The sequence below is a fragment of the Schistocerca cancellata genome, chromosome 2 (assembly GCF_023864275.1).
Source record: "Schistocerca cancellata isolate TAMUIC-IGC-003103 chromosome 2, iqSchCanc2.1, whole genome shotgun sequence".
Taxonomy (NCBI): Eukaryota; Metazoa; Arthropoda; class Insecta; order Orthoptera; family Acrididae; genus Schistocerca; species Schistocerca cancellata.
In genome coordinates, this window is record NC_064627.1 from 700,578,395 (window position 1) to 700,602,251 (window position 23,857).

Here is a 23,857-nt window from a genome sequence, read left to right on the forward strand (position 1 = left end):
AACCATACGTTTGTGGTCTCTCAACAGATATCCCTCCGTTGTGGTTGCACCTACGGTACGGCTATCTGTATCGCTGAGGCACGCAAGCCTCCCCCCAACGGCAAGGTCTATGGTTCATGGGGGGAGGTTAATGATCATAGTTATTGCGATATTAATATGGAAGTAGGAGACAATGCGCGAAATTAGAAAATGTTTGCAATGAAAGATAGGGGTCGTTATGATATTGCGTTTGGTGCATGTTACATAACGCATTGCTATGTATTAAACGTAGCGGGCATATTGAATTTTTCTTTGGACCTGGATGGAGGTCTCGATATGTCACCAATATCGAGAAAATTAATCTGTTGTAGCATACTCATTTGCCATGGCGCCGCGACAACCATGTAGCCAGAGGGTATACAGCTATATGGTTATTATGGAAAAGTTAATTATGCGCCCTGTTACTCCACAGTGCAGTTGCGTCTGCACAGCGTGTTGGTGAGGTGACACTGTGTAAACTCCGCTGTGTTACGGCAAAAGAAACAAATTTTAAGACGGAAACGAGAGAAATGTGTAGGTTTTACTCAAAATTCGCCAATCATGTCGCTTCTCTGAAAGTTATAAATGTTTAACAAGGCAGGTGAAAATAGATCGCTGCATTTGCAGCGGAATTCTTTTTAGATACTAACCAAAGCAGAAGTGACAGAACTTTTTGAATGGTCATCATGCAAGGGTGGTCGTCGAGGGACTGCACGTAATATTTGGAAAAAATGTGAGCATTTCAGTTTAAAATGTCGCTTCCCCTCCAGCGGTCGGCATTTCCCCTATAGCGCCTGCCGGTAACCCTCACCACTACTGCCCTTCAGACGTTCATTCCTCTTTTCCTTTTTACTGGTTGTTTTTGTCCCCGTACTTAGTCGTCTGGCTGTGATGCTGTAACAGACAAATCAGTTACAACTGCTTACCACCTCAGTCATTCTGTATGTGTCGATTCAGACTGTGGAGGTATCAAATCAAGATCAGTGATTCTGTGGAGTGGGAACACTCAAAGAGCGAAATAGAGCCCTATTATTCCCCCTGAGGAAGAACAGATCTGGTTCTTCCAGCGGTGTTATCGAAAGGCACGTGCCACGAGCGCTAAATGGCATCTTTAACGTAGCATTGCATTTCAAAAAAAATATTCAGTAGGCTGTTCCAGCAACCTGCAGATACTGAATCATTCGAAACACAAACAGGGAAACAGGGCTTACACGCCAGGTATGGAGGAGCGAGAGTTAAGACGTCTAGAAGATGATGCTGAAAGAAATGTGCAGGGACGTGGAGCAGCTGTCTAATATCCACGCTAGCGGGTGATATCGATAGCGCTTCATAGGGGTTGCAACTTGTGAGTACAGAGCGTCACCAGAGGCTCGTTAGTCGGTGGCTGTGACTGTGCCCCCATTGGCTTTCATTGCTTTGAATAAGTCTTCGGACAGCTGGGAAGGCTCCCTGCGCCGTTTTGTACGGTACTTTTTGCTTATGGCATTTCTGGGCAGCAAAGTACATTGCTCCTGTCCTCTGCTAGTAGTTTATATCAAGCAGTGCAGAATTTGCATTCACTCTGGGCCATAGTGATTTGTGTTTCAGTGATCTCTGTGCTCTCATAAATAAACACTACGGTTAACAGACGCACCTCGTTACTGCTACGCTACAGTTTAATCAGTGTCATAAATAATATGGACAGTCAGACGCCACGTCGGTGGCTGACTCGCAGTGTCTCATATGCAAGTAAAATGCCACGTGTCAGAGCTGTGAAGCATCGTATAACGGTCGTCGATTCGGGATATGGTGATGTGCCTTGCCCTTAACAGACAGGTCACTGTAAAAGCTTTGGGTATGTCTGATCCTAGTCTAGGTGAAGTGCTTACAGCTGCTAAATCTTTTAAGGTTGCTTCGCCAGCTAAGACTGCTTTTAAAAATGAATTCAAGTTTTTCAAATTGTCAGTCACCATCGCAAACAGCGGTTAACTAATGATTGCTATACATCATTCTCTAATCTGCCTCTAAAACCGCCTATTCACAGTCTGACTTGTCAGTCGAGCCCCCAGCCCCTACTAAGTAGGTCGCCAACCCACCTGACAGCGTTTTGGTACGCTGTTCCTACGTGACAGGCGCTACTTGCTTTGAGTGACGACGGGTTAGATGGTAGGCAGCCGTAAGGGCAAGCAGGTAGATGTCTGCCAGTGAGCCGAGCATGGACCTAAATGCTGTAAAGCTGCCCACAGGTGCACTCAGCTGAGGGTGTCTGTTATTTGGTCAGCCTGTGTATGTTAATCAGGTGTGTCAGAAACACTCTCCCTCCTTAGCGCTGCATCATCCATCATGCACGCTGAAGAAACTCCAGTCCACTCTGGCCCTAACCGTGGCCCGCGGTCACAACAGAAGCTGTTACCCATATAATGAGGGACAATGTTAGGCCTGCAGCAAGTGTGGTCGCCCAGAAACTGTGTAAAGCAAGCAGAAGGAAGGAAGAAACATTTGGGTTTAACGTCTGGTCAACACTGAGATCATTACAGTCAGAGCATAAGCTCGGATTATTTCAAGGATGGGGAAGAAAGGACGTGTCCTGTAATTTTCCTGTAGTGATTCAGGGAAATCACAGAAAATCTGAATTTGGATGGCCAGACAGAGATTTGAACCGCCATCCTCCTGAATGCGATTAACAATCAGCCCACCAGCAGCATGGTCAGCCGCAGTTAGAGGACACTGTGATCTATTATCACCATGGTGTGGAGCAGGAGGGCACCACGGAAGTTCACTTTGGACTTCACACTGTGGCTTGACAATCAATGGCTTGGTTTGTCTCCACAACGAAAAGCCCAGCGCCTGTCCTGCCCTACTGCTGTAGGCCATTCCTCTCCCCAGATAAATGTCGCTGGCAGCTAAGTACATAAACACTGAACACATACTAACACTACTAACATTTACGGCTTACACACATTTACCTGCTTGGGTTCACAGTAGAGGAGCAAGTTAATTTAATGTGCAGTACCTTTTGCTGATCTTCATGCCCTGACCGCTTCTTGTAGGAAGATTTTTTAACTAACACTTGGGTTTGCACGCAGCTTTTACCTCTCACATTTCTCTAAAGCCTTCTGAAGTGGCAAAATTTTGCTGAGCTCGCCTGCTTCTTTTTGCAATTACTGAGGCTCTTCAGTCGAAACACGCAGGTCTTCTCGAGCAATGTGTTATTTCCCCGGTTTCCACCAGTCAAGGGCAACGCCTACGGTGGTCACTAAGAAACCGAACAGTTCATCACGTATTTGTAGTGATCTGAAGCCCACTATTAATTCGCCTAATGCTGATCTCTACGCATTGTCTTGCGTGGAGGAGTTGTTGGCTAAACTGGCCACGGGCCATTATAATTCCAAGACAGATTGAAAGAATGCGTATCTCCAGCTGCTGCTTGATGATGCTTCAAACAATTTACTAGTTTTAAGTATGCCACGCAGGTTATTCAGGTGAGGTCGCTTACCGCTTGGGGCTGGGGATGCATCCGCCATTTCTCAAAAGTACTTGTAACAACTGAGTCAATGTATTCCGCACTGTGTTAATTACTTGGACGAGATTATCACTAAGGGGTCGCCCCACATGGAAAATCACAAGAAACTAGAATCCTTTTTTAAGCGGCTCCAGGAAAATGATTTACGCTGTCAGTTGGATAAGTGTAGTTTCCTTGCCACAAGCATCAAACACTTGCGTCGCATTCTTAGTCATAACGATATCACACCTACGCACAACAGACGTATCCCACTATGCCACTGCGGAAGTTTTGTCCCACAAGTTGTCAGACCGCTCTGAGAGCATAATCGACTGTCCCACCGAAACGTTAAACACTACGCAGCTTATTTATTGCAAAATAGGTATGGAGGCTTTAGCCATTATTGTTTGTGGGTTCAAGACATTTTATATACATTTGTATGGCAGAAAATTCTACCAATTGACTGACAACAAACCTTTGATTCCCTTGTTCAGGCATCGCTCTAAGCTCCCAGGCAAGACGACAAAGCGCTTGCACCGTTGGGTGTTGTTCTTAAGCGAATAGCACTACGAATCTTCTGCACCTGTGGTCTATGGCTAGCTAGCTTCTTTGATTAGTAATCAAACCGTCATGTGTTCCGTGTTCAACCCGCCACAGCTTAAATTTTGATTAATAATCAGCTATTGGCGGTCGAAAAACTTCCGGCATAAGAAGTCACCCTCAATGTGCCAACGGCCTTGTCAAAGAAGACTGAGGAGCGGACAGCGGTCCAGGGCACTCTTTTATCCTTGGGGTGGGAAACTGTCCATAAAGGCAGAAGAATCAGCAATGATTAAGGATATGAGGGTGCAAAAGGCAATAGAAACCACCGCATTAAAGACACATAACGTGTATCCACAGCACGCGTGGTCTGTAATTGAAAAAGTGTATTGATGATCTGTCCACTGACAAAGGATTCTGGAATAGTGCCCCATTCCGATCTCCGGAAGAGAATTGCCAGGGGAGTGGTGACCATGAGTGAAAGAGTGAATAATAAATGAAAGGATAATGTTCGATGCGTGGAATGTCAGAAGCTTGAATGTGGTAGGGAAGCTAGAGAATCTGAAAAGGGAAATGCAAAGGCTCAATCTAGATATAGTAGGTGTCATTGAAGTAATATGGAAAGAAAAGGATTTCTGGGCAGAGTATAGGGTAATATCAACAGCAGCAGAAAATGATATAACGGGAGTAAGATCCGTTATGAATAAAAGGTAGGGCAAAGAACGTGTTACAATGAACAGTTCAGTGATAGTGTTGTTCATGTCAGAATCGACAGCAAACCCACACCTACAAAGATAGATCAGGTATACATGCCGATGTCGCAAGCTGAAGATGAAGAGATAGATAAAGTATATGCGGATATTGAAAGGATAGTACAGTACATAAAGGGAAATGAAAATCTAATATTCATGGGGTGCTGGAATGCAGTTGTATGGGAAACAGTAGAAGAAAAGGTTACAGGAGAATTTTGGCTTGGAACAGGGAATGAGAGAGGAGAAAGACCAATTGAGTTCTGTCATAAATTTCAGCTAGTAATAGCGAATACTCTGTACAAAAATCACAAGAGGAGGAGGTATACTTGGAAAAGACCGGGTGACACGGGAAGATTTCATTTAGATTACATCATGGCCAAACAGAGATTCCGAAATCAGATACTGGATCGTAAGGCGTACCCACGAGCATATATAGATTCAGATCACAATACAGTAGCGATGAAGAGTAGGCTGAAGCTTAAGACATTAGTCAGCGAGAATCAATACTCAAAGAAGTGAGATGCAGAAGTACCAAGGGATGACGAGACACGCTTGAAATCTCTAAGGCTTTAGACACAGCAATAAGGAATAGCTCAGTAGGCAGTTCAGTTGAAGAGGAATGGACATCTCTGAAAAGGGCAGTCACAGAAGTTGGAAAGAAAAACATAAATATAAAGGACGTACGTGTGAAGAAACCATGCGTAACATAAGAAGTATTACAGTTGATCGATGAAAGAAGAAAGTATAAAAATGTTCTGGGAACTTCAGGAATACAGAACTACGATATCTACAATATGTAAAAGGGCCAAGAGGGAATAATAAGAGTGGACGACTACGAACGAAACGCTCAGAATAAAGAGGGTGTGAGACAAGGATGTTTTCTTTCCCCCCTACTGTTCGATCTGAACATCGAAGAAGCAATGATGAAAATAAAAGATAGGTTCATGAGAGGAATTAAAATTCTAGGTGAAGGGATACCAATTATACGATTTGCTGGTGGCCTTGCTATCCTGAGTGAAAGTGAAGAAGAATTACATTGTCTGCTGAATGGAATGAACAATCTAATAAGTACACAATATGGACTGAGAGAAATCGAAGAAAGAGGAATCTAATGAGAAGTAACAAAAATGAGATCAGTGAGAAACTTAACATCGGTACTGTTTGTCAAGAAGTAGATGAAGTTAAGGAATTCTGATGCCTTGGCTACAAAATAACCAATGAAGGACGAAGCAAGGAGGACATCAAAAGCAAACTAGCACTGGCAAAGAGGTCATTCCTAGCCAAGAAAAGTCTACTACTATCAAACATAGGCCTTAATTCGAGGAGGAAATATCTGAGAATGTACGTCTGAAACACAGCATTGTATGGTAGTGAAATGTGGACTGTGGGAAATCCGGAATAGAAGAGAATCGAAGCATTTCACATGAGGTGCAACAGGAAAATGTTAGAAATTAGGTGGACTGGTAAGGTAGGGAATGAGGAGGTTGTGCGCAGAATCAGAGAGGAACGGGATATTTAGGGAACACTGACAAGGAGAAGGGACAGGATGACAGGACTGCTGTTAAGACTTCAGGGAATGACTTACTTGGTACTAGAGGGACCTGTAGTTAGCAAAACCCATAGAGGAAGACAGATTAGAATACATCCAGCAAATAATTGAGGATGTAGGTTGCAAGTGCTAATCTGAGACGAAGAAGTTGGCACAGGAGAGGAATTCGTGGCGGCCGCATAAACTAGTCAGAAGATTGATGACCCTCCAAAAAAAACCTTACAGAATCCATTTCCTCTCACGGCCCAATGCACAAGTGCAGATGCTCTGTCCAGCCTCCATGACAGGGAATTTGATTGCCAGGAAAGTGTTTGCTTCACAATCCTTAACGAATTCCAACTGATGGCACGCTAGGTAGCCTTGGCGCAATTGCATGACCAGTCCTGCAAAATGTTTTGTCACCAGCCCAGAGAGACTGGCTGGAGTATAATTCCTGCCAGGTCGTCCCAAGTTCTTGTAATTGTTTCGCACTGCTCTACTGCCTGAACACCGCAGAGGATTTCTTAATGCTGGCCACAGAGAGTCTGATTCCCTGGTGATCACCCAGTCCCTGCTCTGGCCCCGCAGCCTCCAGTTACCGGTCTGACATTGATATTGACATTGAAAGTGTGTGCTACTTTTTTCGCGCCTGCTCCCTGAACCAGGCATCCCCATTACCAAATTTCTCGCCATGGCCCTGTCCTGGTCATCAGTGGGAAAGGGACGATGTCGATTCGCTGGGGCTTTTCAGGGAGCTATGTGGCTGCTGGTAATGTACGACCTCGGGGATACCCTCTGGCACATGTTCTTTGCACTACCGCTTCTGGTACTATCCGTCCCTTGAAAGGATCTGCACCATTGAAGACACATTCGAATATGACTATGTGCTAGCGAAATATATATCCACCTCTGTCAACAGGATAATACCAGCTGAAATCCTGAAGGGGGATCGACAACGGACCCTGTCAGACTTCCTGTGTCCTATACACTGCGCTCATCCTGTCCACAGGCGTGCCTTTGCACAGGTGACCTGTGTCTGGACATGTACATTCAGCCAAGGTGGACTCAAGGGGTCAACATAGGATGTAGGAGGCGATAGCTGTTTGATGTCATGACAGGAGATATCCTCTTGAACAATCACCACAACCAGCCCAGATTGGACACCAGTGTTGCCACCAGCTAGGATTCTCACCATCTCCACATGCCTCCTGGACCTTGGTATGAGCACTGTCCCTGTCCCCCTCACTCGCTAGCAGGTGGATAAGGAGATCATGGTTTGTGGAGTCTGTGGAGACCGTCCCTCTCCCCTTACCTTCCTTCACTCCAGTGGCACCACACCAGTTTATTGCAGAGGGGATGCCACCACTTCCACCACAACTGCAGCATTTGACGTGGCTCCCTGACTGAGTCGACCCTGAGCTGATGGTACTTGGACTGCTCTCCCTCCCACACCACTGACACTTGCATGGGCCACGACATTCTCGTCCGTGTGTGCCAATTTCAGGGAGGAGGGTCTTAATAAACCCACCAATAGAAATATATAGTGGGTGGGAGGCGCTACAACTCAAGGGTGCAGAGCACCACCAGAGATGCAGAACGTGAGTCACATGGGCTGAGCTACTGACAGCAACACGCAAGCAAGCAACTGTGGCTCAGTGTTGCACAGTATGCAGCATGTGCTGTTCCCAATCACACGTAGCTTCTATGTGGATACTGACCCGATTGTGAGCTTTGACTTGGTGGTGTTCGTTCAGTACTTCATTCACTACTTGGATTTGTTCATGACGTACACGTTTGCATCAAGTGCTGAATACGTTACAGTCAGAGTATTAGGTACAAGCACAGCCATTTAGTTATGAGCAATGTACATCAACAGAAAGACAGCGTACACAACAGAGTATTAACCTTTGTCGACGAATCTATGCTTACTTTCAGAAATACTGGACGTGTACAGTACCTTTTTTTTACCACCACTACTTCCTGTACGATTATGGGACACTGTTGTTTTAATAACACTCTGATGCACGGTCTGATGGCCTGTTACCCGTCTTGTCCACGAGTGACTGCCCAAGACATTTAACACACAAAGTGACATTATAACGCAAACAGTAATATCCACGGTAATTCCTGGACAATATCACGCAAAAACGAACATTATCTAAGGCTGATGGCAATAGCTACTGTACTTTATCTGCAGAGGTTTACTTGCGCCTGTTGATGATGAGTCAGATGCGTTGCTTCACTCTGTTGACGTAAATGAATATCTAAAACAATACTCCACCGTGAAAATTATTTTAATGTAGAGAGAGTATTTTGTGCAGGCAACTACGGTGTCTGCTGTAAAGGGAATGTAATGTATACTGACAGAATGTACTTCAGTGTTACTAAAAATTATTTCATTTTCACTGTCGGAAACAATAAGTGGTATATTAGTTATAAAAGGAAAGATAAACTAAATAATCTGCTCAACGTCAGAAATGTGAGAGTAGAGAAGAAATCGACAGGCGAAAAATTGTCCCAATCTGTCTCAGAAATTGGAAATTTGAGGTAAGTTCCTGTGGGACCAAATTGGTTAGGTCATCGGTCCCTAGGCTTACACACTACTTAATCTGACTTAAAGTAACTTACGCTAAGGACAACACAGATACCCATGCCCGAAGGAGGATTCCAACCTCCGACGGAGGGAGCCGCGCTAACCGTGGCAAGGAGCCATAGATGGCGCGATTATCCCAAGCGGCCCTTTCTCAGACTTACCTTTCTATAAATTAGAGAGCAGCAGGCAACCCTGACTCTCATGCCGACGTAGGTAGTCAGCATGTTGTAGTGGTGCTGGCAGAACGTCATCACGAAGTTGATGGCCACCATCAGGCTGGCGTATAGGTAGGCTTCCTGCTGCGAAATGTCGCTGTCCGGGCTGAAGTATTGAATAACCATCCCCAGGAGCAACGGCTGCGCGACTCTGTATTAAATAAAGGTAAAGTAAAGAGCGGAAAGAAGCTTCGGCATCTTACCTATATCTAGCCGCTGATGATAATTACGAGAGGAAAAAATATTCAGCACACTTTTTAATTGATGGTGACTCAATATATCACTCTATCACAATATTAAGTGTCACTACTGGAACGCCATTAGAGGCTACAGATGACATTATAAAGCACGATCTAAATAAAAACGTCCAAAGTAAAATAAGATAAGTCGAGGAAGAGCCACATTGGTTTAATAGTATCATTCGGATAGTGTGAAAACAGAGACTACTACTCTGTCGTTACAAACGATAATGCAGAGAACTGGTAGAGAGAAGTTCAATGGCAAACTGCGCATCCGTTTGAACAGGTATGTGTAAAGTGTATTACAATCCACGTTCACCCCCCGGTGAAAAGACTATCAAAATGCTAGAAAATTCTGGCAATACCTGGAGTCAATAAATTGAATCCAACATTGAGTTCAATCTCTCGTGGATCAGTCTGACTTTGAGAATGAACAAAACAGACAGAAAGGCGATATACTAAATTCCACATTTAAAAATGTATTTGCGTAATGAGAGCGTACAAGCGGCGCACAGTCTCACGAATGAAAGATGCTGAAACAAACACCTTTGTTACTGAACAGCATTTGAGAGAACTAGGTATCACACCCTGAAATAGCTATTAGAATTTACATAGAATACTCTGTGGGATTAGCACCCTCTTCTCGGTCATAACCATTAAAATGATAACGTTAACAGGGATACCAGATACTGACATTTCACTTACTGTGCACATACAGTATAATAGTAAGTTTACATAGCCAAATTTCTGGATGATTTGATAGTAGACAGACGGTGATATTTAGTAGACAAAGATGGCACCTCTGGCAGAAACAGTCCCTCAACTCGGCTGGGCATAGAGCCTAACGGAGTGTACATGACAGATGTGGACCTGTCATTCCACAGTGCTTCATTTCTTTGTCAGGGTTCATCATTCGTAACAGCTGGCGAGAGGTGGAGAGCCAGTGTCACGGCAGCACGTGGCCAGATGTACTGAATGGGTCGGAGATCAGTTCTGCTCAGGGGAACAGCTGAACACCAACTATATAGGTGAATGTCAGGACACAATGGGTGACAAGCGTTCTTGGGTTATCTTGTTGCAAGATAAGATGGAGTTGTCGAAGATAGGACACGAACACTCGGCTTGACAAGTGAGAAATGCAAAAGCCGGAGTGGTGGTGCTGTGTTCCCACTGGCACCCCGTACTATCGCGTCGGGCGTTGGGCCTGCCTGACGATGACGAAGCTAACGTGGCAACGCTCGCTCTCCTCGCAGCCTCCACACATTCAGACGTCCATCGTGACGTTGTACGCAGAGCCGGAACTCGTCTGAAAAGATGACGTGACGCCACTACAGTGTTGTTGGGGGTCTCTCTCTCTCTGCTACCGTATCAAGGGAGTTGCAACAATGGTCGCTGTGCTGACATGACAGTCCGTCGTGCTCCAAAAGTAGTCGCGCTGTCGGTGTGCATACTTGCCTCGATGCAAATAATGTCTTTTCACAACTCAAGGTACGTGAAGTGGTTGGATGATGCCGCATGGTGGAACGAACAATATATCTGTACTCTCGGGCGCTAGTTCCGTGGGGCCTTCGATATCCTGCAACGCGTATAGCATAATCCTCCCCAACACAATGATATCATACTCGTATGCTAGTCGTAGGATCCAACCGAACAACATGAACATCAGTATTACGGAGCAAGTTCCAAATTACCATGATCTTATCACAGTTCAGGTCAAAATGGTTCAAATGGCTCGGAGCATTATGTGACTTAATATCTATGGTCATCAGTCCCCTAGAACTTAGAACTACTTAAACCTAACTAACCTAAGGATATTACATAACACCCAGTCATCACGAGGCAGAGAAAATCCCTGACACCGACAGGAATCGAACCCGGGAACCCGGGAGTGGGAAGCGAGAACGCTACCGCACGACCACGAGCTGCGGACAACACAGTTCAGTTCCTACACGTGCTGGTAGACTGTTCCGTGAGTCATTAAACGTTTTTCTCGCAAACATATAACATTCATATGAGAGTCTGAGAAACACATAGCGTCATTTTTCCTTATAGATAGAAAGTAGACGGTGTTACTCCTATCTGTTTTGTGCGGTTTTGAGGAACTCCTTATCGTTTGAATATGCAAACGAGTAGTACACTTTACGCCAAACTGACGTTTGTTGCAAGCTGTGTCCATGGCGTTCCAATTTTAGTGGTCAGTAGTGAAAGTATAGACGTTCTCTTTCATCAAATAGCCCGTGTGTCTGGAGAAGAGTCCAAATAGCACTGATAACAGCAATGGCAAATATCGCAACAGAGAAAGAGCTTTCGTCCGCCGCTCGTGGTCTCGCGGTAGCGTTCTCGCTTCCCGAGCACGGGGTCCCGGGTTCGATTCCCGGCGGGGTCAGGGATTTTCACCTGCCTCGAGATGACTGGGTGTTTGTGTTGTCCTCATCATTTCATCATCATCCAGGAAAGTGGCGAAATTGGACTGAGCAAAGGTTGGGAAATTGTACGGGCGCTGATAACCACGCAGTTGAGCGCCCCACAAACCAAACATCACCCTCTCAGAGAAAGAGCTTAATATACATTAAGCCCTTTCTTCACTCCTCTTCCGAGGAGACATATTGCATCAAGTCTTTGATTGGAACTTTTGGAAGACATTGTAAAAATGCAAATTTCCCTACCAACAAAAGCAAGAACCGCACAGTCTGGAAACTAACGTTGTATCAGCACGTTACCTGGAAGAAACGGACATTAACCTCTGATGTATTAAACTCTGATGTCTGTAATTTGTATTGTTGTTGTTGTTGTTGTGGTCTTCAGTCCTGAGACTGGTTTGATGCAGCTCTCCATGCTACTCTATCCTGTGCAAGTTTCTTCATCTCCCAATACCTACTGCAACCTACATCCTTCTGAATCTGCTTAGTGTATTCATCTCTTGGTCTCCCTCTACGATTTTTACCCTCCACGCTGCCCTCCAATGCTAAATTTGTGATCCCTTGATGCCTCAGAACAAGTCCTACCAACCTGTCCCTTCTTCTTGTCAAGTTGTGCCACAAACTCCTCTTCTCCCCAATTCTATTCAATACCTCCTCATTGGTTATGTGATCTACCCATCTAATCTTCAGCATTCTTCTGTAGCACCACATTTCGAAAGCTTCTATTCTCTTCTTGTCCAAACTATTTATCGTCCATGTTTCACTTCCATACATGGCTACACTCCATACAAATACTTTCAGAAACGACTTCCTAATACTTAAATCTATACGCGAAGTTAACAAATTTCTATTCTTCAGAAACGCTTTCCTTGCCATTGCCAGTCTACATTTTATATCCTCTCTACTTCGACCATCATCAGTTATTTTGCTCCCCAAATAGAAAAACTCCTTTGCTACTTTACGTGTATCATTTCCTAATCTAATTCCCTCAGCATCACCTGATTTAATTTGACTACATTCGATTATCCTCGTTTTGTTTTTGTTGATGTTCGTCTTATATCCTCCTTTCAAGACACTGTCCATTCAGTTCAACTGCTCTTCCAAGTCCTTTGCTGTCTCTGACAGAATTACAATGTCATCGGCGAACCTCAACGTTTTTAATTCTTCTCCATGGACTTTCGTACCTACTCCGAATTTTTCTTTTGTTTCCTTCACTGCTTGCTCAATAGACAGATTGAATAACATCGGGGATAGGCTACAACCCTGTCTTACTCCCTTCCCAACCACTGCTTCCCTTTCATGCCCCTCGACTCTTATAACTGCCATCTGGTTTCTGTACAAGTAGTAAATGGCCTTTCGCTCCCTGTATTTTACCCCTGCCACATTTAGAATTTGAAAGAGAGTATTCCAGTCAACATTGTCAAAAGCTTTCTCTAAGTCTACAAATGCGGGAAATGTAGGTTTGCCTTTTCCTAATCTAGCTTCTAAGAATAGTCGTAGGGTCAGTATGGCCTCACGTGTTCCAACATTTCTACGGAATCCAAACTGATCTTCGCAGAGGTCAGCTTCTACCAGTTTTTCCATTCGTCTCTAAAGAATTCGCGTTAGTATTTTGCAGCTGTGACTTATTAAACTGATAGTTCGGTAATTTTCACATCTGTCAACACCTGCTTTCTTTGGGATTGTAATTATTATATTCTTCTTGAAGTCTGAGGGTATTTCAACTGTCTCATACATCTTGCTTACCAGATGGTAGAGTTTTGTCAGGACTGATTCTCCCAAGGCCGTCAGTAGTTCCAATGGAATGTTGTCTACTCCTGGGGCCTTGTTTCGACTCAGGTCTTTCAGTGCTCTGTCAAACTCTTCACGCAGTATCGTATCTCCCATTTCATCTTCATCTACATCCTCTTCCATTTCCATAATATCGTCCTCAAGTACATCGCCCTTGTATAGACCCTCTATATGCTCCTTCCACCTTTCTGCTTTCCTTTCTTTGCTTAGAACTGGGTTTCCATCTGAGCTCTTGATATTCATACAAGTGGCTCTCTTTTCTCTAAAGGTCTCTTTAATTTTCCTGTAGGCAGTATCTATCTTACCCCTCGTGAGATAAGCTTCTACATCCTTACATTTGTCCTCTAGCCATCCCTGCTTAGCCATTTTGCACTTCCTGTCGATCTCATTTTTGAGACGTTTGTATTCCTTTTTGCCTGCTTCATTTACTGCATTTTTATATTTTCTCCTTTCGTCAATTAAATTCAATATTTCTTCAGTCACCCAAGGAGTTCTATTAGCCCTCGTCTTTTTACCCACTTGATCCTCTGCTGCCTTCACTACTTCATCCCTCAAAGCTACCCATTCTTCTTCTACTGTATTTCTTTCCACCATTCTTGTCAATTGTTCCCGTATGCTCTCCCTTAAACTCTGTACAACCTCTGGTTTAGTCAGTTTATCCAGGTCCCATCTCCTTAAATTACCACCTTTTTGCAGTTTTATTTCAGTTTGAATCTACAATTCATAACGAATAGCATCTGCCCCTGGAAATGTCTTACAATTTAAAACCTGGTTCCTTAAATCTCTGTCTTACCATAATATAATCTATCTCATACCTTCTAGTATCTCCAGGATTCTTCCATGTATACAACTGAGTAACAATAGACCACAGTAACAATTCCGGTTGAAGGCTTCTTTGGCGTCTTCGACTACTCTCATAAGTTGTGGTGTTGCTGAGTGTTTGTTGCGAAATCCGAACTGGAATTGGGGGTGCATTTCTTCTCTACCTATGTATCGTTCGATTTGAAACAATAGGAACCGCTCCTAAAGTTTACTGAGAGTGGGGAGTAAACGTATGGGGCGGTGCTGCTGGGGAAAGAGGGGGGTCTTTTCCAGGCTTAGCGATCGCGATCACTTCCGCGTATTTCCACTGTTTCGGAAATTTTTGTGTTCGCGTGATCTCATTAAATATTTCCGTCAGTTTTTCTATCGCTAGCTGGGGCAGGTGTTTTAGCAGGTCGTTGGTCAGGAGGTAATGACCTGGGGCTTTCCAGCGAGGTGCTGTGTTCTGCATATCTATATAGCTGCTGCTGCTGCTGCTCTCATCTGTTGCTTTCCCCTCTTTGGGGAAGTGTGAGGGGGAGTCTGTAGCCTTTTGGCTTTTACTCCCCTGTGAACGTGTGTGTGTGATTTTTCTATAGTTTTTGGTGTCCGTGATTTGTGATGATTGTTGTGAGTGTGTCTGGTACTTGCCTGAGGTAGGCGAGAAGTTTGTTGTTATATGGGAAGGAACAGGATGATGGATTGGGTGTTGGGATTTTCTCTTCGACTTAGTCGTCGAAGATCGTCATAGGGCGCTTGTGCTTATCGCGGGACATGTCATACCGACCTAGGGAGTGGATGAGTGCGTTTCCGGATCTGGAAGAACCCTCATAGAAGGCCCTTGCCAGATCCTGGAAACGCTCTCTCAGGAGTGGGATTTCGGCTGCGGCGTGCAAGTCGTCTGTAGGGAATCCAAGAGGTAAGTGCAGTGCCCTTCTGAGGGCGCGGTTCTGCAGCCTCTGGAGTTTGTCCAGGTGCTGCTTTGCCGCGTATCCCCAGACAGGGCACGCATACTCCATTACTGGCCGGATCAGGGCCTGATATACATTTACTGCTACTGGGCAGGGAAGGGAGCTGTTTGTGTTCAGGATAGGATATAGGATGGACATTCTGGCGCAGGCCTTCCTGTGGACCTCGTCTATGTGGGGTTTCCACGTAAGACGAGAGTCCAAGGTTACGCCAAGGTACTTGGCGGTTCTCCCTTTTGTTCTGAGGGATGTCTGGGAGTGTGGCCTGGTATAGTTGCCACTTACTGTTGATGTTGCCCATCTGTTGGACCACCTTGACGACGTACCCCTGGGCAGTCAAATCTGTTTTGATTGCCTGGGGGGACACTCGCCTTGGGAGGTCTCTCATTACTATGTTTTTGTTTCTTGTTTTAGTTGTGGGGAACGTGTAGTGTGGTATGTTTTTGTTTGTAAAATGTGTTTTGACTGTTGTGTAGTTTTCAAGTGTGTGTAGTGTGATTTTGATCTTGTCTCCACCAGCAGGTTTTGCCTGAAAACTGCCTCCCCCGATTTCTGCCTTCAACAGCTCGAAGAGCTCTTAATAGCTTTGTGCAAACTCTGCTACAATCGGGGGGAGGTGGTGGGCGACTTGGTTCTGTGTTTGTGTTGTGTTTTCTGTGTTTTCTGTTGTCGCTGGCTCATCAGCAACCGCCTGAAATCTGTTCGGGGTGGGTTCCACTCCCCGGGCCGGCGGGAGCTTTGGCTGGCGAAACGTTTTCCTCGCCAGCACGAAACCATCCGCATCCTGCCCGGTTACGCGGTTCCCTTCCAGTACCGATGTTTCCGGGTCCCCTCCCAGTGCGACGACAGGTGCTGTCGGGGGCGCTGGCTCCTCAGTGGGTGTGGAAGCGGTTGGGGTGGGGGTGGTGGATTTCTTCTTCCCCTTGGAGTGCTTCTCCTTCCTGTCCTTCCTTACACGCCGCTGGTTGGATGTGGTGGACTTGAGTGGGGGGGGGGGGGGGGGGATTTAAGGTATTTGGAGCGGGTGGAAGACTGAGACGAGGGGGTGGGTTTGGGGAGGATTTTTGTCGGTAGACGGGTCATCTGCTTGCCACTCTTCATGGACGCAATGCACTCAGGAAGTGTGCCGGTGGCGTTGGCAAGCAGAAGCGGAGTTAGGACGAGGTTAGGAGGGGCAGGATCGCAAGTACTGACAATGTATTTCGTTGTCGGCGTACTGTGTATGACTGCGTTTTTTGGTGTGTTTCTTGCCATGTCCGGGGCGGAAAGTGGGGCTGCTGCCAGGGGGGTGCCAGTTACAGCCTTTGTTGTCACCGTTAGGTTTCCCGGCTGCATTGCTGGCCCTACTGTATTTGTGGACGCGGAGGTCTGATCGGCGGCGGCGGAAACCTTCCCTGCGGTTCCGCGGCCGGCTCCCAGGTCCCGGCCCACATTTTCCCTAACCTTTGGGGGGGGGGGGGGGGGGGGCAGAGCCTGGCTCTGCGGCAGCTGGGGCGCTCGAGACGGCCGATGACGCGGCCCGCGGCAACAACAAGACGCGCTTTTTGTCGACAGCGTTTGACCGCTTCGACCCCAAAGCACCACTGGAGCTCGACATTCCGCAACTGGAAGAGGAAAACACGACAATTCCGCTGTCGGGCGTCGCCAAAAATATCCTGCCCGCCGTAAGTCCTTGCTGCAGACCTTGACTGGGTTCCCGCCGATGCTTTAATAAAAGCAAAGCCGTAGATACCCCTAGTGCAAGCGGGGGCCTATGACTGACAGTGCGCGAGTAAGAGGAGCAAGCTCAACCCTTGACTGCCACTCAGCGAGTCAATTTCCACTGCTTCGGAAATTGTTGTGTTCGCGTGATCTCATTAAATATTTCCGTCAGTTTTTCTATCGCTAGCTGGGGCAGGTGTTTTAGCAGGTCGTTGGTCAGGAGGTAATGACCTGGGGCTTTCCAGCGAGGTGCTGTGTTCTGCATATCTATATAGCTGCTTGGCCGTCGTCCGCTTCTGTAGGCCACCCAATCACGTTCCTCTGGAAAGGGGTACCGCGTCGGTGGGGGTGGGGGGGGGGGAGGGGAGGGGGCGGATTGGATCGGCGTCGAGACCCGGTGGCTATCCAATCTGTCTGCGGACGCCGCAAAACCGCTATCCCTGTTTACTAAATTGTTATGCAGACATATCTCCACTGCCTACTGCCCCTTTGAAGATTGAGTCCTCCCCAGCACCACCGATGCGGTACCCTCTTTCAGATGAACGTGATTGGCCGGCCTACAGAAGCGGACGACGGCCATGCATCTATAAAGATATGCGGAACATAGACTCCCGAAGCGATGATGCTGTCGCCAACGCAGTTGCCGCTCTCAAATCTGCCACTACAGAGGAGAGAGCTGCACTTCGGGCTGGGGTGGACGACGTGCGCCTTCAGCTCGCGCAGCTCCGCGAGTTGCTGGCGTACAAGTCTCGCAAGGGGCGAGACGATACGACTGCCAGCGACGCCACGCAGATGGACGCTCTCCCGGCTCCTGCGGTAACGCAGGGCGCTGTGGGGGTGCCGACGGAGGTGGCGATAGAGATTTCTGCCCCCTCCTCGGAAGGGGTGGGACTGCGGAAACAAGATTCCGAGCCAGCTCCACCAGCAACACGGATGACGTGGCCAGAGGCATCGAACCGCCCGCCCGCACTCCCGAGGACGAGGCGGAACAGCCTCTCCTGGTAGATGAAGTCACAACTGCTGCGCCCAACCAAGAACAGGATACAGAAGAGGTAGTCAATACGCCGCCAGCAGAGAGAGAGATGATTGCGCCAGGACTACTGAAGATGGTCGCAAAATCATTGCGTGACAAGACGTACGCGCATGACAATACCCCCTACACTTTTACCGATTCCAATGCTCCTTAACATCCTCTACAACACAAGCCTTATGACTTCGATTGGGCAATTGCAAATCTGGCCGTCGTTGTTCCTAAGACGTACTTGGACCTTATAAACCCTTTACCTTTTCTTTACCGAGTATGACTGGCAACGCATAATCGCCGCTATTCCAAGAGTTAAGCAGAAGAAGGAGAACAAACATCCCTCTTGCTCGCACCGCTAGTTTCCTAGCACCAACAGTATTTTATCCTGTCGTGTTCAGACAAGTTTTAGCTAATCCTTTTAATCCCAGTCAATTAAATTATCTTATATTTGTGGAGTAAATGTCAACAGACAAAGACTCCGACATTGTAGACCACCTCAGGACAGGTTGTCCATACCAGAGAGCAGAGAGCAGAGAGAGAGAGAGAGAGAGAGAGAGAATCCCAACCGGCAGTCCCGCTCAGGCAGCTGAGGTGAGCGATCACTGTACGCTAAGCGGTCGCTTGCTACCTACGCTGTCGTTCCCCAGCATGCCTCGACGACGTGGAAAGAGAGGCAAAGCCGCCAGCTACTGCAGTTGCTGTGCCTCGTGCTCGGCGAATCAGAAGATGGGGGACGCAAGAAGAAGAAGACGACGGAACAGAAGAAGCAGTGCTTCCGCTGCTAAAAACGCCAAGAACTGCCGGAACCCAGTGGCGTGCCTTCGGTGTGCGCAAGCACACGATTCCCGCCACTGTACGAGGTGCATTCAAATTCTAAGGCCTCCGATTTTTTTTTCTAATTAACTACTCACCCGAAATCGATGAAACTGGCGTTACTTCTCTACGTAATCGCCCTGCAGACGTACACATTTTTCACAACGCTGACGCCATGATTCCATGGCAGCAGCGAAGGCTTCTTTAGGAGTCTGTTTTGACCACTGGAAAATCGCTGAGACAGTAGCAGCACGGCTGGTGAATGTGCGGCCACGGAGAGTGTCTTTCATTGTTGGAAAACGCCAAAAGTCACTAGGAGCGAGGTCAGGTGAGTAGGGAGCATGAGGAGTCACTTCAAAGTTGTTATCACGAAGAAACTGTTGCGTAAGTTAGCTCGATGTGCGAGTGCGTTGTCTTGGTGAAACAGCACACGCGCAGCCCTTCCCGGACGTTTTTGTTGCAGTGCAGGAAGGAATTTGTTCTTCAAAACATTCTCATAGGATGCACCTGTTACCATAGTGCCCTTTGGAACGCAATGGGTAAGGATTACGCCCTCGCTGTCCCAGAACATGGACACCATCATTTTTTCAGCACTGGCGGTTACCCGAAATTTTTTTGGTGGCGGTGAATCTGTGTGCTTCCATTGAGCTGACTGGCGCTTTGTTTTTGGATTGAAAAATGGCATCCACGTCTCATCCATTGTCACAACCGACGAAAAGAAAGTCCCATTCATGCTGTCGTTGCGCGTCAACATTGCTTGGCAACATGCCACACGGGCAGCCGTGTGGTCGTCCATCAGCATTTGTGCCACCCACCTGGATGACACTTTTCGCATTTTCAGGTCGACATGCAGGATTGTGTGCACAGAACCCACAGAAATGCCAACTCTGGAGGCGATCTGTTCAACAGCCATTCGGCGATCCCCCAAAACAATTCTCTCCACTTTCTCGATCATGTCGTCAGACCGGCTTGTGCGAGCCCGAGGTTGTTTCGGTTTGTTGTCACACGATGTTCTGCCTTCATTAAACTGTCGCACCCACGAACGCACTTTCGACACATCCATAACTCCATCACCACATGTCTCCTTCAACTGTCGATGAATTTCAATTGGTTTCACACCACGCAAATTCAGAAAACGAATGATTGCACGCTGTTCAAGTAAGGAAAACGGCGCCCTTTTAAGTATTTAAAACAGTTCTCATTCTCGCCGCTGGCGGTAAAATTCCATCTGCCGTACGGTGCTGTCATCTCTGGGACGTATTGACAATGAACGCGGCCTCATTTTAAAACAATGCACATGTTTCTATCTCTTTCCAGTCTGGAGAAAAAAAAATCGGAGGCCTTAGAACATGAATGCACCTCGTACGAAGAAGGACGCCACTCGCTGTTGCACCAACTGTGGCGGCGCTTAAGCAGCGAATTTCCGAGGCTGCAGTTATACCAAGAAATGGAGTCGCGGTGAGAAGACAAGACGGAGACGCAAGACCACCAAGAAGGCGGACACAACGGCGGCCGTTGCATCCTTGCCATCCCCTCCCACCCCCGGGGAATCCGGGGTGGTCGCTGACTCGGCTGTTCCACCAGACGCAGTCAGCGAGGCGTGCACCAGGGTCCGCGCCGCCACTGACGACGACATTGCTGCCCTCAAAGCCGCAATGGCGGAAGAGAGGGCAGCACTCGAAGTCGAACTGGCGGATGCTCGGCAGCTGGTGCACAGTCTCCGTGATGTACTGGCCAGCCAGCCACGCCCAGTACTGAAGAAGAACGCTGACACGCAGCCTCCCGCCTCCGTGGAGCCTGTAGCAATACAGGAAGTCACGGTGGTGGTAACACAAGACGCCGCCGTACCGACAGCCGTCGCGGCGAAGAACAAGGCAACCCAGGTCATCACGGAGGACGCTCCCTTCCCCAAGATGCAGCTGCAGAAGATAGTGTCCGTCCATTTGGACATTCTCAGGTCTTATAACGCCCGCCCTCCTCTCACTCCTGCTGAGTGGGAAGATATCGCCTCGATAGAACAAGCCGAGAACGCGAGCAAAGAACAAGGGGCGAGGACCGCTGAAGACGCCGAAGCCGCCAGCTGGGAGGACATGCCAGATCCCGAAGTGGCACAAGCAGACACATCCAAGAAGAAGAAGAAGAAGAAGAACAATAAGAAGCAACCAGACGCCAGGAGGACCTAGAAGACTCTCCTCCTTATCGCGCCAGACACCCATTATCATCATCATCATCAACCACTCGCCCTGTCAGTCGTTGACTGGCAGTCCTAGGCGTCAACAAGGCCAGTCAAGTAAAGGCCCCTAACTGATGCATCGCTCTTATCGATTCAACCTACCGCCTGTCTCTGACCGGTAATCATTAGTCTGCCTAACCACGCACAACCATCCCAGTTGTTCCTAAACGTCCCTGCATGCTTTAAATTCATCCAGACGTCTAATAACAACAGACTCCTCCTTACCTTCCTCAAGAAGAGGAATTCAAGTGCGAAGAGAGAGAGAGAGAGAGAAAGAGAGAGAGAGCACCCCGAAACTTCGCTAGAAGATGACGGGTACGAAACTCATCGAAAGGTTGCGACAATATGTCGCCACCACTCGGCTGATAACCCGAGAAGAATTCATCAGTGGAATACGCCGAGAAAGACTGCAATCGCATATATGGATATGCTGAAGTTTGATATAGTGGTTATTAGTTAAGTGCGTTGTCAGGAAGAACGAAACTCTTGGTCAGGTGAGTACAGGGTTATAAATACAAACATATAGGAATAATTTAGCAGTAGATCTAATAATGAATAAGAAAATAAGAATATAGGCAAACTACTATCGATATCAATGTCAAGCATAACCATAGCCAAGATAGACAGGAAGCCAGCGTCCAAGATGGCAGACCATGTCTATATGCCAAAGAGCTTCACTTATCATGAAACTACTTAAAGAATATATGATCAAATGAAAGAAATTATTTCGATAGTTAAAGGACCGGAAAACTTAATTGTGATAAGTAACTGATTTTCGTAGCAGGAAGAGAAAGAGAAGTGAAAAATTAGGACAAAATGAACTGGGGGAAAGGAAAGAAATAACAAGTGGCCTGGTACAATTTACACAGAGCATAATTTAATCATCGCTAAAAGTTAGTTTCAGAATCATTTAAGAGGGTTGTATACCTCGAAAGGACCTGGAGACATTACAAGATTTGAGATTGATTATATAATAGTAAGACAACTTTCGAAACCAGATTTTAAACTGTAACAAACGACCAGGGGCAGATATGTACAATGATCATAATTTATTGGTCTCAATCTGTAAGTTAAAACTTAATTAACAAGATGAAACCTGAATAAATTAAATGAACTAGAAATTATTGACAGTTTCGGAGGAAGCATTAGGCAACGATTGATTGAAACAGGGAAGGGAATACAACAGGAAAGCAGTTGCTCAGACGTGGAGACTAGTTTAGCTGATGCGCGGCAAAAAAAAGTAGAGAAAGACGTCAGGTGCTTTGATTTAAAACACGTGGACAGGTTAGAAAACGCAGCTGCGGATGTAGAGGTTGATGACCCCATGAATCAGAGCATGTATGTACTTGCAACTAAACAAAATTACTTTAGCTGGAGACATATTGAGAATGATTTATTAGAGGTTTTCATGAGGAATCTGTTCAAACTGCCGGCCGCGGTGGTCTAGCGGTTCTAGGCGCTCAGTCCGGAACCGCGCGACTGCTACGGTCGCAGGTTCGAATCCTGCCTCGGGCATGGACGTGTGTGATGTCCTTAGGTTAGTTAGGTTTAAGTAGTTCTAAGTTCTAGGGGACTGATGACCGCAGATGTTAAGTCCCATAGTGCTCAGAGCCATTTTTTTTTGTTCAAACTAGAATAACTCACCCTACTATAAAAACTAACATCTCAGGAGTCTTCTTGATAGTCTCAGGAGTCTTCTTGTCTTCTTGATAGTGGCAGCGAAGCAAATACTTTGTCCCAAGCGTTCTTTGATTCTGTTCATAAGAGGGATGAGTTAACTGTCATGAATCACCTGGTGAAGTTAAAGGGTATGAACGCAGTTTTAATGTAAATCCTGGTTGGGTATTTTTTAAGAAACCTTATCAGATACACGTTGTGAGAAGTCAAGCTGTTAAGAGTGAAATTCAACGTATGCTGGCATGGGGTGTCATTGAGCAAGCGATTATTGAGTATAATAATAGTAATAGTTGTGCCTAAGCGTGATGGAAGCTTCAAATTAGTACTGGACGTACTCTGGCTAAATGAAATTGTAATAAGAGAGAGTGACTGTCCTTAAAATATGGAAGAACTGATACAAAATTTACGCAGAGTTACGTAGTGTACATCAATGGACAGAACATGGGGGTAGTGGAATTTTCCCCTGGCAAAAGACTCGCGTAAATATGCATTTTGTAATGAATAAATGTGCTGCAATATAAAGTAGTCCCATTTATATTAATATTTCTGGTTGTGCGTTGTGATGGCTCATGTGTCAGGGCAGGAATCTACAGGGTTATTACAAATGATTGAAGTGATTTCACAGCTCTATAATAACTTTGTTATTTGAGATATTTTCACAATGCTTTGCACACACATACAAAAACTCAAAAAGTTTTTTTAGGCATTCAAAAATGTTCGATATGTGCCCCTTTAGTGATTCGGCAGACATCAAGCCGATAATCAAGTTCCTCCCACACTCGGCGCAGCATCTCCCCATCAATGAGTTCGAAAGCATCGTTGATGCGAGCTCGCAGTTCTGGCACGTTTCTTGGTAGAGGAGATTTAAACACTGAATCTTTCACATAACCCCACAGAAAGAAATCGCATGGGGTTAAGTCGAGAGAGCGTGGAGGCCATGACATGAATTGCTGATCATGATCTCCACCACGGCCGATCCATTGGTTTTCCAATCTCCTGTTTAAGAAATGCTGAACATCGTGATGCAAGTGCGGTGGAGCACCATCCTGTTGAAAGATGAAGT

General features: G+C 46.4%; 1 protein-coding gene across 1 annotated transcript in view; it reads right to left on the bottom strand.

Annotated features, from left to right (window-relative positions):
- The window catches only part of LOC126157769 (ATP-binding cassette sub-family C member 4-like), a 275,373-nt gene that overhangs the window by 201,224 nt on the left and 50,292 nt on the right, over positions 1-23,857 (bottom strand). Inside the window, exon 4 of the mRNA XM_049916397.1 lies at positions 9,074-9,278. Coding sequence (XP_049772354.1) covers positions 9,074-9,278 — 205 coding nt within the window. The remainder of the gene's footprint in view (positions 1-9,073; positions 9,279-23,857) is intronic.